Source organism: Crocuta crocuta, unplaced genomic scaffold (assembly GCF_008692635.1).
Source record: "Crocuta crocuta isolate KB4526 unplaced genomic scaffold, BGI_CrCroc_1.0 scaffold167, whole genome shotgun sequence".
NCBI lineage: Eukaryota > Metazoa > Chordata > Mammalia > Carnivora > Hyaenidae > Crocuta > Crocuta crocuta.
The window spans coordinates 6,380,156-6,393,637 of record NW_027532406.1 but is presented as its reverse complement, the minus strand read 5'-3'; the positions used below and the strand labels follow the sequence as shown (position 1 = coordinate 6,393,637).

At 51.5% G+C, this 13,482-nt stretch overlaps 1 protein-coding gene across 2 annotated transcripts in view; it reads left to right on the top strand.

The window, feature by feature from the left end:
- HK1 (hexokinase 1) overlaps window positions 1-13,482 on the top strand; it is a 113,712-nt gene that overhangs the window by 51,169 nt on the left and 49,061 nt on the right. For both annotated transcript variants that reach the window (XM_077778694.1, XM_077778696.1), the window contains one exon: window positions 13,022-13,184. In XM_077778694.1, the coding sequence (XP_077634820.1) occupies window positions 13,022-13,184 (163 nt within the window). The remainder of the gene's footprint in view (window positions 1-13,021; window positions 13,185-13,482) is intronic.

Below are 13,482 nucleotides of genomic sequence, written 5' to 3'. Positions count from 1 at the left end.
CCCACAACGCCCCTGTGAGGGGGGTGCCATTCATGATCTCCACTTTTGCTAAAGTGAGAGGCTCAGATAGTGAACAGAAGCGCCAGCAAGCAGACCCATCGAGCCTGATGGCAGAGCCCCGTTATTTTTAAAATTGAGATATAATTCACATACTGCCACACACCTTGCTTTAAAGTGTACAGTGTGGTCTTGAGCACATTCACAAGACCATGACCACCATCTAATTCCAGAACATTCTCATTACCCCTGAAAGAAACCCCATACCCATTAAGCAGTCACTCCCCAACCCCTGGCATCTACTAGTCTTTCTTTCTTTCTTTTTTTTTTTTTTAATGGATTTACTTCTTCTGGACATTTCACATAAATGAAACCATCCAATATGTGGCCTTGTGTCTGGGTTCTTTCACTGAGCAGTATGTTTTCAAGGCTTATCCATGCGGTAGCGTGTATCATTATTTCCTGGCTGACTATGTAGTTGTATCAGTATACCGCAGTATGTTTATACAGTTGTCAGTCGATGGACATTTGAGTGACTTCCACTTTGGAATAATGTTGCCGTAAACATTTGTGTACATGTTTTCCCTGTGTGGATGTAGGCTTTCATTTCTCTCGGGCGTATGCCTCGGAGTGGCCTTGCTGGGAGAGCCCCTGACTTTGTCCACCTTGAGAAAGGCATTGTCTCCACTTAGAAATGAGGAAACCAAGGGGCACCTGGGGCGGTTAAGCGGTTAAGGGTCAGACTTCGGCTCAGGTCGTGATCTCACAGTTTGTGAGTTCAAGCCCCGCATCAGGTTCTCTGCTGTCAGCACAGAACCCGCTTCAGATCCTCTGTCTCCCCTCTCTCGACCTCTCCCCCACCTGTGTTTTTTTTCTCTCTTGTCTTTCAAAAATAAACATAAGAAAAATTTATTAAAAAAAAAAAAAAAGGACATGAAGAAACCAAGACCCCAAGAGGTGAAATGACTTGCTAAAAACCACACGGCTCATTAGTAGCAGGGCCAGGAACACTGCTAGGTCCCCTGACTCAGAAACCCATGTCCTTCCCCCTGTACCACACCCAACACTCACGTTTCGGTGTTTAGGGAAACAGATCCAAGGAGGTAGAGCGATGGGGCGGAGCTGGGTACAGCCTCCCCAGACTCCCGTCTCTCCTTCCCCATCCCGCCCAGCCCCAGCACGCTGGCTTTGCTTCTCCCCTTCTTCCCTCCCTGCCTTCCCCTGCTGAGTGTGGACTGCTTCCCTCTGCTTGGGAAGGAAATTGGCCCTTTTAATAAAGTCATTTACAGTGAAATGTTAGGGATTTCCCTGTCTTTCAAATTCCTTCCTGTGCCCTTTCTATTTATCTTCCTCCCCCGTCCTTGTTTGCATTTACAAGAGGACCCCCTCCTGCTCCCGGAATGTGCGCTCCTAAAGGTTGTTCTCTCCCAGCCTCTGCCTGGCCACACTGAGCAGCCTGCTTCCTAGACTGGGGTTTGCTTTCAGCCACGTGAATCAATCTGGCCTCATTTCTCTGTTGTCTCCTGGTGCCTTCTGGGTGGGTGGGGGTGAGCAGAGTAGGAGACCCAGGCCGCCGCTCTGATAAAGGCACCACCTCGCCTTTGCAAAGTCCTATTTACAGCATACCTTCACACGCTTGATTTAGTTGAGTCCTTCCAGCCAGCTTGGGTGTAGGCATTTCTTCCTGCATCTTACACATGGGACCCGAGGACCTCAGGAAGTGGGGTTGATGTGATCTTGGTGGCTAGAAAGCAGGAAGACCAGGATAGGGACGCAAGTCTAGCTGACACTGGTGGGCAGACCATGCCACACATGCGTGGACAGTACTGTGGTCCAGGCTGTGCACTTCCAAGCAGTCCACTGCAGCAGCCCCCTGTAGAAACCATCGCCCAAGGCCCCCATAACAGGAATGCTGGAGCTGTGCCGCCCGGAACAGTAGTCACCAGCTGTGCGTGGCTACTGGGCCCTTGATATACAGGGAGTCTGATTTGAGATGGGTGATTAAATGTAAGACACAAGAGTTCAAAGACTTTGTGTGACAAGAAGATATATAAAATAGCTCATTAATAATTTTAAAAACATTGTTTACCTGTGGGAATATTTTGGATATAGGGGTTAAATAAAATGTTATTAAAATTTATTTCACCTGTTTTCTTTTTAATGTGGCTACTAGAAAGTTTAAAATTACATATATGGTTTGCATTGTATTTCTGTTGGACAGCGCTCTGTTAGACAGTGAGTTTTATGGCTAAAGTCTGGACAGAGGCACTCTGCATTTAAAGCAGTGGGTTCTCCTAGGTCCTCGGGCCTCAGTGTCTTCATCTGTAAGACTAAGAGGCTAGAATCCATTATCTTCACAGATTTTCCTAGCTTGAGCAGTGCTGTGGTAGCCATCAAGCCTGTCTGGGCCTCAGTTTCCTTATTTGTCAGGCACCGTAAATGATTCCTGCCTTGCTCTCTGCCTGTTGAACCACTTCGAGAATGGATGCAGAAGCACTTGGAAAGTGTGGAGAACTGCACAGATGCCAGGTGTGGTCACTGTTGGTCACAGAACACACGTGTGGGCACCTCGGGAGGCATGGTTGGGGGGTGGTGGGCAGCGGGGGCCCTGAGCCGGGGCCAGGACCCTGGTTTGCCACCAGGGGGTTCGGCAAAAGCTGTGTTCCGAGTGATCCCCGGTGCTGTGGGGCTCCCATGCCTGCCGGTAAGGAGGGCAAGAGGGCAGTTTTCATTATTGCTGTTTTTTTCTGATGGAAAAACACAGAGGTGGAAGTGACTTGCCCAAGGTGATAAGAAGGGTCAGAGTAGCTGGAGGAGGCCATGACCTTGCGATTTCCAGCCGGGTCTGCGCACACCTCTGCAGTGCCTTGAACCCCGTGGCATGAGGGTTTGGTCGTCTTGTAGTGAAGGCAAAGCTGTCTGCACTTGGGATACTCCCTTCTCTCTGGGCTGGAGGTACCTGGGACTGTGAGTTCCGGAGGCTGGACCCAGCCCAAGCCATCGACCAGGAGGCCGAGAATTAAGCCTGTTGTTCTGGCCCTGCCACATTCCAGGGCTGTTCTGTTCCCCTTGAAGCCACTGGGTCCCTCCTTTATTTTTAGCCAGTTCAGTGTGACAACTTTGTTCTCATCCTGGGCCAGAGCTTGGGCTCTCTCACCAGCCAGGAAGCGCCTGTTATTGGGGATTAGTGGGTACCAAGGTCACCAGGAAGACCTTGGGCATGACCTCACGGCCTTCCATGGTTCTCCCAGCAAGAGGATTCTGGGGATGGGGGAGGAGCATCAAGTTTGGAATCTTGAGCTGAAGCTGAGCTGCTTGCTGGATGCTTGGGGTCTCTCACTCGACATCGTGGTCACGGACTCCTCCTACGTAAGAGGAGGTCTGCACTCCCCCCTGCAGATGGGCAGATTGCGTCAGGGGAGGCTGAAGTGCCCAGCACGGGCCCTGTCCGTATGTAACATCGCAGTTTCCCAAGCCTCAGTTTCCTCCTCAAGAATGGGGATCCCATTTTCCTCCTGACTTGTTGTGAGTAAACGGAAGTGGTGTGTGAATAATCTATGGTGTCCAGCCCACACGCAGCTGAAAGGGAACCGGCAATTCTGAGGCATAAATAAGATGGTAGATAAGGATGAGGAACCCCTATCGGGGCCCTGGGCTGCCTGAGGGAATGAACCTTGAAAAAGAGCCCAGGGAAAGTGTTTTAACATACCGAAGGGGCCCTGTTTGCTTTGGGGTCCTGTTTGCTTTGGTGATGTTTGCACAGGCATCTGTCACTGGGGAGCCTCTAAAGTGGAATTTATTTTCCTCTGCTGACTCTCAGGTATTTAGAAATCTCTGGGAGGCTTGACTAGTGAGTGAGAATATCAGTTATCTGTAGGGCTCTGTGTCCTTCCGGGCCGCAGCCTTGAGATGCAGGTGCTTTGGGGAGGGGGTTGAGGACTGGAGGCATCCCTTGGCCCCACGGGGTCCCCAGGAGCCTGAAGTGTGGTAGAAGGGCCGGGCCCTTCAGGGGAGAGGAGTCTCGGGCCTTATCTGGCCCAGCAAACCCTTCTGAGACCTCCCCGGCTAGGCGTCACCCGAGGCCTTCCCGCCAGGCAGAGCGGGCACCCAGCCCAGAGGAGACACCCAGAGGGCTGCGCAGAGGACGCAAAGGGCCTGGAAGGCATGGCCCCCGGGCCCCGGGCCCCCGCAGTCTAGCCGGAGACACAGACGGTGCGCCCCGGAAGCCGCTCCCACGGCCATGTGTCCACCGGGGCAGAGTGATTCCTACGTGGCGGGCACGATGGCCCAGGGCGTGTTGAGCAGCTGGTGCGGCTGGTGTTGGGGGCGGCAGATCGTGGAGTGCCCCTCGGAGACGGTGAGTCTGGAGGTGGACTTTGGGAGAAAGAAGGAGCGAGGCGTGGAGAGGCCCTTTACAGGCTGGACAAGCAGAGTGGATGGTGGGTGTGTGAGGGAAGGGCCTTGGGGCCAGAGAAGAGAGGAGGGAGCACTGCCTGAGGGAAGGCAGCCCTGCGCTGGGATAGGTGCTTCCCGTGGGGAACTCGGAGGGTAGACACATCTCCTCCTGCGGCCGGAGGAGCTGAGCAGGAGCTGCCTCCCCGGCTGCCTGGAGCAGGATAGACACGCAGGTCCCCCGGGCCGCCCCCCCGCAGCGGTGATGTGGGGCTGGGCACTGAGGGGCCGGGACCCCGCCGAGGGGTTAGGCTGGCCCATGGCATCGCAAAGGATGACCTTAGGGCTCACTGTGGTCTAGAACTTCCAGGGATTTTGTGAAGGCGGACGAGAGCAGGCCGGACAGCTTGGAGCTGGGAGAGAGTGGACGACGAGGGCCATGCTTTCTGCAAGGCCAGGGAGCCGCTTCGCTTCTGGGGAGGATGGAGCTGTGGCATTAATGCCACCCACCTTCCCACGTCTCCCTGCGGGAAGACCCTGGCTGGGGTTCTCGCTGGGCCGAGCAAGAGAGCTTATAGAGGAAGAAGCACAGGACCAGGGACCAGGGAACTTGGTGTCCACCCCAGTTCTCTTGCTGACCAGTGTCATCTTGGCCATTTGAGGAGACTCTTCGGCCTCTGATTTTTCCTTAGGGTATTGGAAGTGATGGCACCTGTCCTGCTTCTCTGGACAAGATGGTTTGGGGACCAATATGTGAAAGTGCTATGCAAAGTAGAGAGGCAGGCCTTGGGGCGCCTGGGTGGCACAGTCGGTTAAGTGTCTGATTTCAGCTCAGGTCATGATCTCACGGCTTGTGGGTTCAGGCCCTGCGTCGGGCTCTGTGCTGACAGCTCAGAGCCTGGAGCCTGCTTCAGATTCTGTGTTTCCCTCTCTCTCTGCCCCTCCCCCACACATGCTCTATTTCTTTCTGTCTCAATAATAAATAAAAATTAAAAAAAATAAAGAGAAAAAAGAGACGCAGGCCTTTATAGTTCAAAGTCATGTGAACATACCCACATTATGGATGGAAAAACTGAGGTGCCTACAGGATATCAAAGCCAGAGGTAGGCATGGGTGTCCACATTGCCTGGTCTGTGCCATCATTCCTCAGAACCCTGCCTCAGAACCAGGCAGGGTTCTGAGGAAATCTAAGTATGGCTGTCAGTGAAAGTCTTTTTTTAATAGTTACTTTTTCATTCTTATATATTGTTTTGAGTTTGGTTTTTTTGGGGTGGCTGGCTGGCTCAGTTGGTTAAGCTTCTGACTTCAGTTCAGGTCGTGATCTGTGGTTCGTGAGTTTGAGCCCCGCATTGGGCTCTGTGCTGACTGCTTGGGGCCTGGAGCCTGCTTCAGTTTCTGTGTCTCCCTCTCTGTTAGCCCCTCCCCTGCTCACACCCTGTCTCTCGTTATTTGTTTTGAGAGGGAGATAGAGAGCAAACAGAAGAGGGGCAGAGAGAGAGGGAGACAGAACCCCAAGCAGGCTTTGCGGTGCCAGTACAGAGCCTGATGCAGGGCTCAAACTCATGAACTGTGAGATCAAGAGTCAGATGCTTAACCGACTACTGAGCCACCCAGGTGCTCCCTTTTTAAAAATTTTTAATGTTTACTTATTTATTTTGAGAGAGAGAGAGCGGGCATGTGAACAGGGGAGGGGCAGAGAGAGAGAATCCTTAGCGGGATACGTCAGCATAGAGCCTGGCACAGGGGTTGATCCATGAACTGTGAGACCATGACCTGATTCAAAATCAACACTCAGACGCCCAACCAACTGAGCCACCTAGGTGCCCTTGTTAGTACAAGTCTTAAAGGCAGGTCCTGAAGAAAATAGGAAGGTGGAGTTAAGATTTCAAGGGAGAAAGTATTTAGGATTCCATTTTCTCCCCCACCCCACCCCCCAGCTATGATTCCATTTTTGTAAAGCAAAGTAAAAAAGACATGCTTTGTATGTACGAGTGTTGAGATAGAAAAACCGTCCTAGTGCTAAAGCTCTTAGCAGGATTTCTCTGGGAAGATTGGGGGAAGAATGATGCATTTTTGTGTTGTGTGAATTTTTAAATAAGTGTACATTACTTATTGTTACTATAACTTACTGTTTAATACAACAGTATAGTGTTTCAGAGGAATTTTGCCAGAGTCTTTAATTTGTTGTGGTTTCAGGCATATGGCCTCTCAACCTTTATTCATTCTCTCATCTATAGAGCGGGTCAGTAATGTTTGGTAAGCGATGCATTTCTCTAGGGATTTAGGTACATGTGTCAGGGACATGTACCTAAATGTCAGGGACATGTGATTATTAGTTAAACAGGACATGGAGAGAGATGGCCTCTCTTTGGCCATTTGAATGGGAGGGTGGGAAATGCTGTTTAGTGTTTACCTTGTTTTGGGCACATTATTAAAATTCTCCCGGTAGCTGTCTGAGGTACAAGCATTATTATTGCCCATTTAAGACTCAGCAAGGTTAAGTAACTTGTCCAAAGTCACACAACTAGTAAATGGCAGAGCCCAGGTTCCAATCCAGTTCTCTTCATCCACAGCCCCACGTTATTTTCACCAAATGACAAATAATGGAAATGCATGAAGAGAAGCCCAAAATTAGGGGTTGGAAGACCTGGAATCTAGAACTGGCTGCCACTTGCAAACCATGCATCTTTGTGTGAGTCATGGGTCTCAGTTTCCTCTACTGTAAAATGGACATAACGATACCCTTCCTGCCTGCTTCCCTGGGTGGCTGTGGCAGGAGAAGAGCTAACGACATCAGGTGCCTGTCCCATGCCTGCACCTGCAACCATAAGCGCTCATTTCGTCTCCTGGGACATCCAGATGGGATAATGTATGTGAAAGTCTTGGGTAAAAAGGCTCCTGGGTGGCTCAGTCACTTAAACGTCCGACTCGATTTCGGCTCAGTTGTTGATCTCAGGGTTATGAGTTCAAGCCCCGCGTTGAGCTCCATGCTAGGTGTGGAGCTTGTTTAAGGAAAAAAAAAAGGTCCTGTGTATAAATTGCAAAGCCCTCTGCAAATGTGAACTATTATCAAAATAACATTAATCACCCGGGCTGGTTCTCTCCTGAGTCAGCCTCCCTAAGAAAGAGAAGTGAATCTGATGTTGAAATCGCGGCCCTGTCCTTAAGCAAGAGTTTTCTTAACCCTCCACTGCCAGCTCTTTTATTTTCTTTGCAAGTAGAGTGTCTCACTTGGAAAGTTTGTTTTATTTTATTTTTTTAAAGTTTATTTATTTTGAGAGAGAGAGAGAGAGAATGAGCAGGAGAGGGGCAGAGAGAGAGGGAGAGGGAGGGAGAGAATCGCAAGCAGGCTCTGTACTGTCAGAGTGGAACCCATTGTGGGGCTCAAACTCACGGACCCGTGAGATCATGACCTGAGCTGAAACCGAGAGTTGGAGGCTTAACCGACTGAGCCACCCAGGCGCCCCGGGAAGTTCATTAGAAAGGCCTTTGCTGGGCACCTTCTGTCACACTTGTTAGTTTGCCTGTGCTTGGTCCCTGTGGGAGAGTAGATAAAGGAAGGGGTGAAAATTTTCCATGGTCATGCTGCCTTCCACCGGGGGTCAGAATCCCTGGGTCACCAGGGGTTACTGTGCCTCCTGCCACGAGGGCCTGTTCACTTGGGCATGTCCGGTCTTGAATTGGTTTTTTTGTGCATGTTCTTTTGGGAGCAGGAGGTGGGGCCGAGGTCAGGACAGAAATGTTTGAGTTTTGCCCAGTGAGGGGCCACTGCGTTCTTTCCTCGGCTGGGCCGCACTGGGCTGGAGGGGCTTGCAGAGGCCGCGAGCTGTCTTCTGGCCTCTGCTCCTGCCTCCGCTGCCTTCCAGCATCTGGAGCTGCCGAGAGCTTTTAGGCCTTCTTGGTCTGTAAGAAGGACAATCCAGGACAAGTATCTGCGCCCTAGTAGGGCACCTTCCCTTCAGGAGATGGGGGAAGGTGCCTGGGGGCAGGACGGGGGTCCTGGTCGGCGTTGGCCGGGTGCTGCAGGGCCNGCCTGGCATCACCCCACCCCCTTTCCTTCCTAGTCTGGCTGGAGTCCTGCATGCGCGCCTCAGACGCCATGTGCGAGAGAAGCACTCAAGGAGCCCGAGGGCTCCTGTCACGGATTCCTGGGAGCCTCCGGTCTGTGACACATGTTCCAAAGGCTGAGGCTTGCAGCTCGCAGTCTCCAGAAGAGGTGCAGTGCTGTGCCCTCCCGTCACCAAAATGTAGGCGAGGGGGTTGGAGGCATAGGAGGGACTCCTTGGGCCCCTGCGTTTGGCCAGAGCGGCAAGGTGGCAACGCTTTGGAGGTGACATCCTAAAGGAAGAGGGAGGCTTTGTGAGAGTGGAAGTGAGAAGGAGAGAGGCAGGGAGGAGAGGAAATATCTGGAGAAGCTGTGTAGAGGGCATAGACGTAGAAAAGTTGAAAAGACCAGAGACTTTGGCCAAACCCCCAAGCACCAGAAGTTGCCCCTTTCCATGTCCGCATGCCTCTGCCCTCCTCCGCTCCTGGGTTTCTGGCTCCACCTGAGAAAATAGCTCTCTTACTGGCTTTCTTGCAGAGTGTAGCCCCACTGAGCTCTTTGGAGCACACGGGGCAGGGGAGGGGGTCAATGAGGTGTACCCCCTCACTGGGCACATGTTGACATGTGCTCCCTGGGGTGCTTCAAGGGCCCCAGTCCACGTGGTGCTACCCTGCTGAGTCCTGCCCTGGTGCTCCCTGGCTGGGCGGTGTGGCCGGTGCCTGGCCAGCCCACCCTCGGCCCCAGGATCTATGCTGGTTCAAAGGCGCCTCTTGAGCTCCCAAGGACCAGTGGAAAGGGCTTCCTGTGGCTTACTCTCATGCACATGAGATCTGGGAGGCTGCAAGCTCAGTTCCAGCTCCGCCCCAACTAGTACCTTCTTTCTGGCCCAGTTTCCACATGTCTTTTGAGAGGGGTTGTCCCACATAATGATTCATGAACTTGAACCACGGGAGGAAAGTCCTCTCTCCTCTCATGCTTGGGAGCCGGCTTGTCTTCCCTGCCCCCAGCCTGCTTCCTCTTTTGAGCTTCTAGGCTCTTTTCAGGTTTGGCGAGGATGTCCTCGAACATTTGGCTTCTCAGATTAGTGTCCCTGTGCTGAACTGCACTTGGAGTCAGGAGGCAGGATGGCTGTGGAGCTCCAGATGGTGTGCCTTTTCTAGAAGCTTCTTCCTGTCCAGTTGGAAGACCTTAGCAGCTGTACTTGGGCTTGCCTTCCACCAGGTAGGGGAACTGGTCTTCCCCAAGGGATAGGGATGATTATAGGGAGGAGTGGTTGACTTGCAGTTAGTTATGACACCTGCCTTTCTTGGCTGTGTTTTTGAACTTATCACTTTGCTTTTTGGAGCCTCAGTTTATTCATCTTTAAAATAGGGATTAAGAATGTCTCCCTGACATGGATAAAGAAGATGTGCTATATAAGCACAATGGGATATTGTACTCAACTTCAAAAAGAATGAAATCTTGCCATTTGCCATGACATGGATGGGGCTAGTGTATTATGCTAAGTGAAATACACGAGTCAGAGAAAGATAAATACCATGTGATTTTACTCACATGAGGAATTTAAGAAACAAAAGTTGATGAACATACGGGAGGGGGAGAAAAGAGATAGAGGGAAACGAACCCTAAGAAACTCTTAATGATAGAGAGCTGCGGATTGATAGAGGAAGGTGGTTGGGGGATGGGCTAGATAGATGCATGATGGGCATCGAGGAGGACACTTGTTGGGATGAGCACTGGGTGTTGTATGAAAGTGATGAATCACTAAATTCTACTCCAGAAACCAATATTGTACTGTATGTCAACTAAGTAGAATTTAAATAGAAGTTTGAAAAAAAAAAAAAGTGTCCCTGAAAGGGTTGCTTTGAAGGTTAAATGACATTCTTAGATATGAGAGTGCTCGTTACACTGTGAGCCATGATATAAATATGAAGTTTTATTCTAGCATTTAGCATTCATTACATTCCTGTCTTGTGCCAGGCAACTGGGTGAGTTCCCTTCCCTAGGGAACTCACATGTTTTATCAGAGGAGATGGCCACGTCAATAAACACGATGCAGGGTGAGGAATGTGACAGTTGAAGCATGTCCTGAGTGCTAGAGTAGCAATGTAATGATCATTGATTATTGCCCGGTCTTGCTCCCGCTCCCCCATCCTCTCCCCAGCAGACAGCTTGGTCTCGGAGACACAAATCTCATTGCTGCATACTCGTTAAAGTCATCCCAAGGCTCGCTGTGCTTTGGGATCAAGTCTCAGTTTGTTAACGTGCTTTGTAAGATCCTGCACAGATCAGCTCCTAACAGTCTTTCTAGTTGCCTTTTCTAGTTGCCCTTGCCTTTGGCTTGCACACATGCTCTTGACTGTGCCCGGATGCACACTCCGACATCACGCCTCCGGGAAGCCTTCTCAGTAGCGTCCCGTGTGCTCCTGTGGCCGTTCACACACACTTGTATCGTGACTGCCTCTCCCCCGCCAGACTGTGGGCGCCATGACAGCAGGGGCTCCTGGGCCCGTGCCAGCCTTGAGGGTAGAACAGAGTGTGTCTCCTCCTAGGGCCGTGATTCTGGCAATTTCTCCTTAGCTGTCTGTGGTTTCTGATTGCCCCGCTCTGCATTGTTCTGTCACAGAGGGGAAAGGAAAAAAAGGTGGTTGCCATAGAAGAGCTTGGGGGTGGGGGCGGGGGCAGGGTTGTCTCTGGCCGCAGGGGACATCGGGGGACTCCTGCTACTGTCCTGATTGTTTGTGAGGCAGGGGACAGACAGGGCCTGGGAGAGCACAAGGCAGGGAGACTAGAGTGAGAAGAAGGCTGCCCGGGGCCCAAAATATGCAGAAATGACCTAGGGCCGGGGACGCCATGTCCTTGAGTCAGGACGTTTCCAGCCACCCTGCAAAGTGAGCACGAGATGCCATTCTCAGGAGCAAATAAACATCAAGGTCTTTTCAGCCTCATTGGGTCATAAATCTTGTCTCTCCTCCCACCGGGAGCCTTCTGTGTGCAAGGCTGCGTGCAACGCACTGGGAGGTCAAGGTGAACGGAGCAGACACTGTAGAGGTGACAGGTGCAGAAAGCTGGGAACCAGGCTCTGCTGTGCGGAGAGATCAGTGCTGAGGGAGGGGTCCTCGCCAGTCCCAGGAACCCTAGCATCTGCGGGAGGAGCTGAACCTGGAAGGGTAGGTGAGATGTAGACAGCTGGGAAGAGAAGGGAGGGCTTTGCAGGGGGGAAGCCCAGGGACCACCAGGAATGGTAGGGGTGTTTAGGCCAGAGTGGAGAGAGCATGAAGCCACACCTGGAGAGTGCTGGGTGCCTTAGACGTGGGAAGACACTGCAAGGCTTTGAGCAAGAGAATGAATCAACCAGGGTTGCGTTTTAAGAAGGTGGATGTGGTAGTGGCATGCAGGATGGGTTGGAAGGGAGTGAGACAGAGGATGGAAAACCATTACGATGAATGAAGAATCAGGGATAAGGAACAAGTCCGGACACATGGCTCTCAGGGCTTCCTACTGCCAAAGAGTCGCCAAAAGAATGAGTGGTGGGATAAGGTGGCTTAGAGCTGAGCACATGGGAGATGCCCAATGCTTTTTGAGAGAATAAATGGGAAGATACCATGAAGGAAGAACAGCCAGTGACAGACACTCTAAGGAACCTGAGGTTAAGAGCCTTGGAACTCTGAGGAGAATGGGGAGCCCAGGAAGGGCAGCAGGTGGGGGCGGTACTTGGAATGATTTGGACAAATGGTCATAGCAGCCCTGGCCCAGGGCGTAGGTGCCTGGGGGTTGTTTCCGTACCTTCTGGGGATCATGGGGTTGAGGTCTTAACACTCTGGGCTTGCTGTCCCGTGTCCTGAAGGATTCCAGCCTTTGGCCTCTCTTTCCACCTACCTAGAAATCAGGCCTGAGGAAACCCACCAGCACCACTGTCTCACATTCATACTAACAGCTGATGTTTATTGAGCACCTTCTGTGTTCTCAGTGCAGCTCCATTTCATCAGATCTTAAAACTCACATCTGTGGGGCGCCGGGGTGGCTCAGTCGGTTAAGCGTCCGACTTCTGCTCAGGTCACGATCTCACGGTTTGTGGGTTCGAGCCCCGCGTTGGGCTCTGTGCTGACTGCTCAGAGCCTGGAGCCTGCTTCAGATTCTGTGTCTCCCTCTTTCTCTGACCCTCCCCTGCTCACACTGTCTCTCTCTCTCTCAGAAAAGAAACAAAAAAACCCCAAAAACTCACATCTGTGAGTAAGGCTCTATTTATCATCTCAGTTCTTCAGTTGAGGAAATGGAAATTCACACAGCTATTCAGTGATGGTGCTGGGATTTGAACCCTGCGTGGCTGGCTCTGGCACCCTTGTTCTTAACCTCTGTGACACTGCCATCCATTTGAGTATGAGCCAGCCACTTTTCACAGGGAAGGAGTCATGTGGAGGAAAACGTGGGGCTCGGTGCGTTTGCAAGACTGCTCTGAACAACATGGCTAATGGCATTTGAATGACTTCCCATCATGTGGTCAGAGTTTGTGGGATCTGGATTGTCTTAGATAGGCGGGTATCTCAGCGTTGGCCTCACTTTCCTTCCCTCTCATCCTCCCCCCAGATTGACAAGTATCTCTATGCCATGCGGCTCTCCGATGAAACTCTGTTGGATATCATGACTCGGTTCAAGAAGGAGATGAAGAATGGCCTCTCCCGGGATTATAATCCAACAGCCACAGTCAAGATGTTGCCAACGTTTGTAAGGTCTATTCCTGATGGTTCAGGTGAGTCTGTCACCCAGAGATTGCGCTCTGAGGGCTGAATTCTCTGTGAAAACATCCTTCCTACTTTTATTTATTTGTTCATTCATTTACTCACTCCTTCACACGGTCATTCACTTATTCATTCATTCATCTGTTCTCCCATCCATCCTCCATCCATTCATCCATCTGTCCATCCACCTGTCTGTCCATCCATCCTCCATCCATCTGTCTAACATATGCCTACTGAGCACCTACCAGGTGCCAGGCATTGGGGAAATCATGGTCGGACAAGGCTGACCTGCCCTCATTGGACTGACTG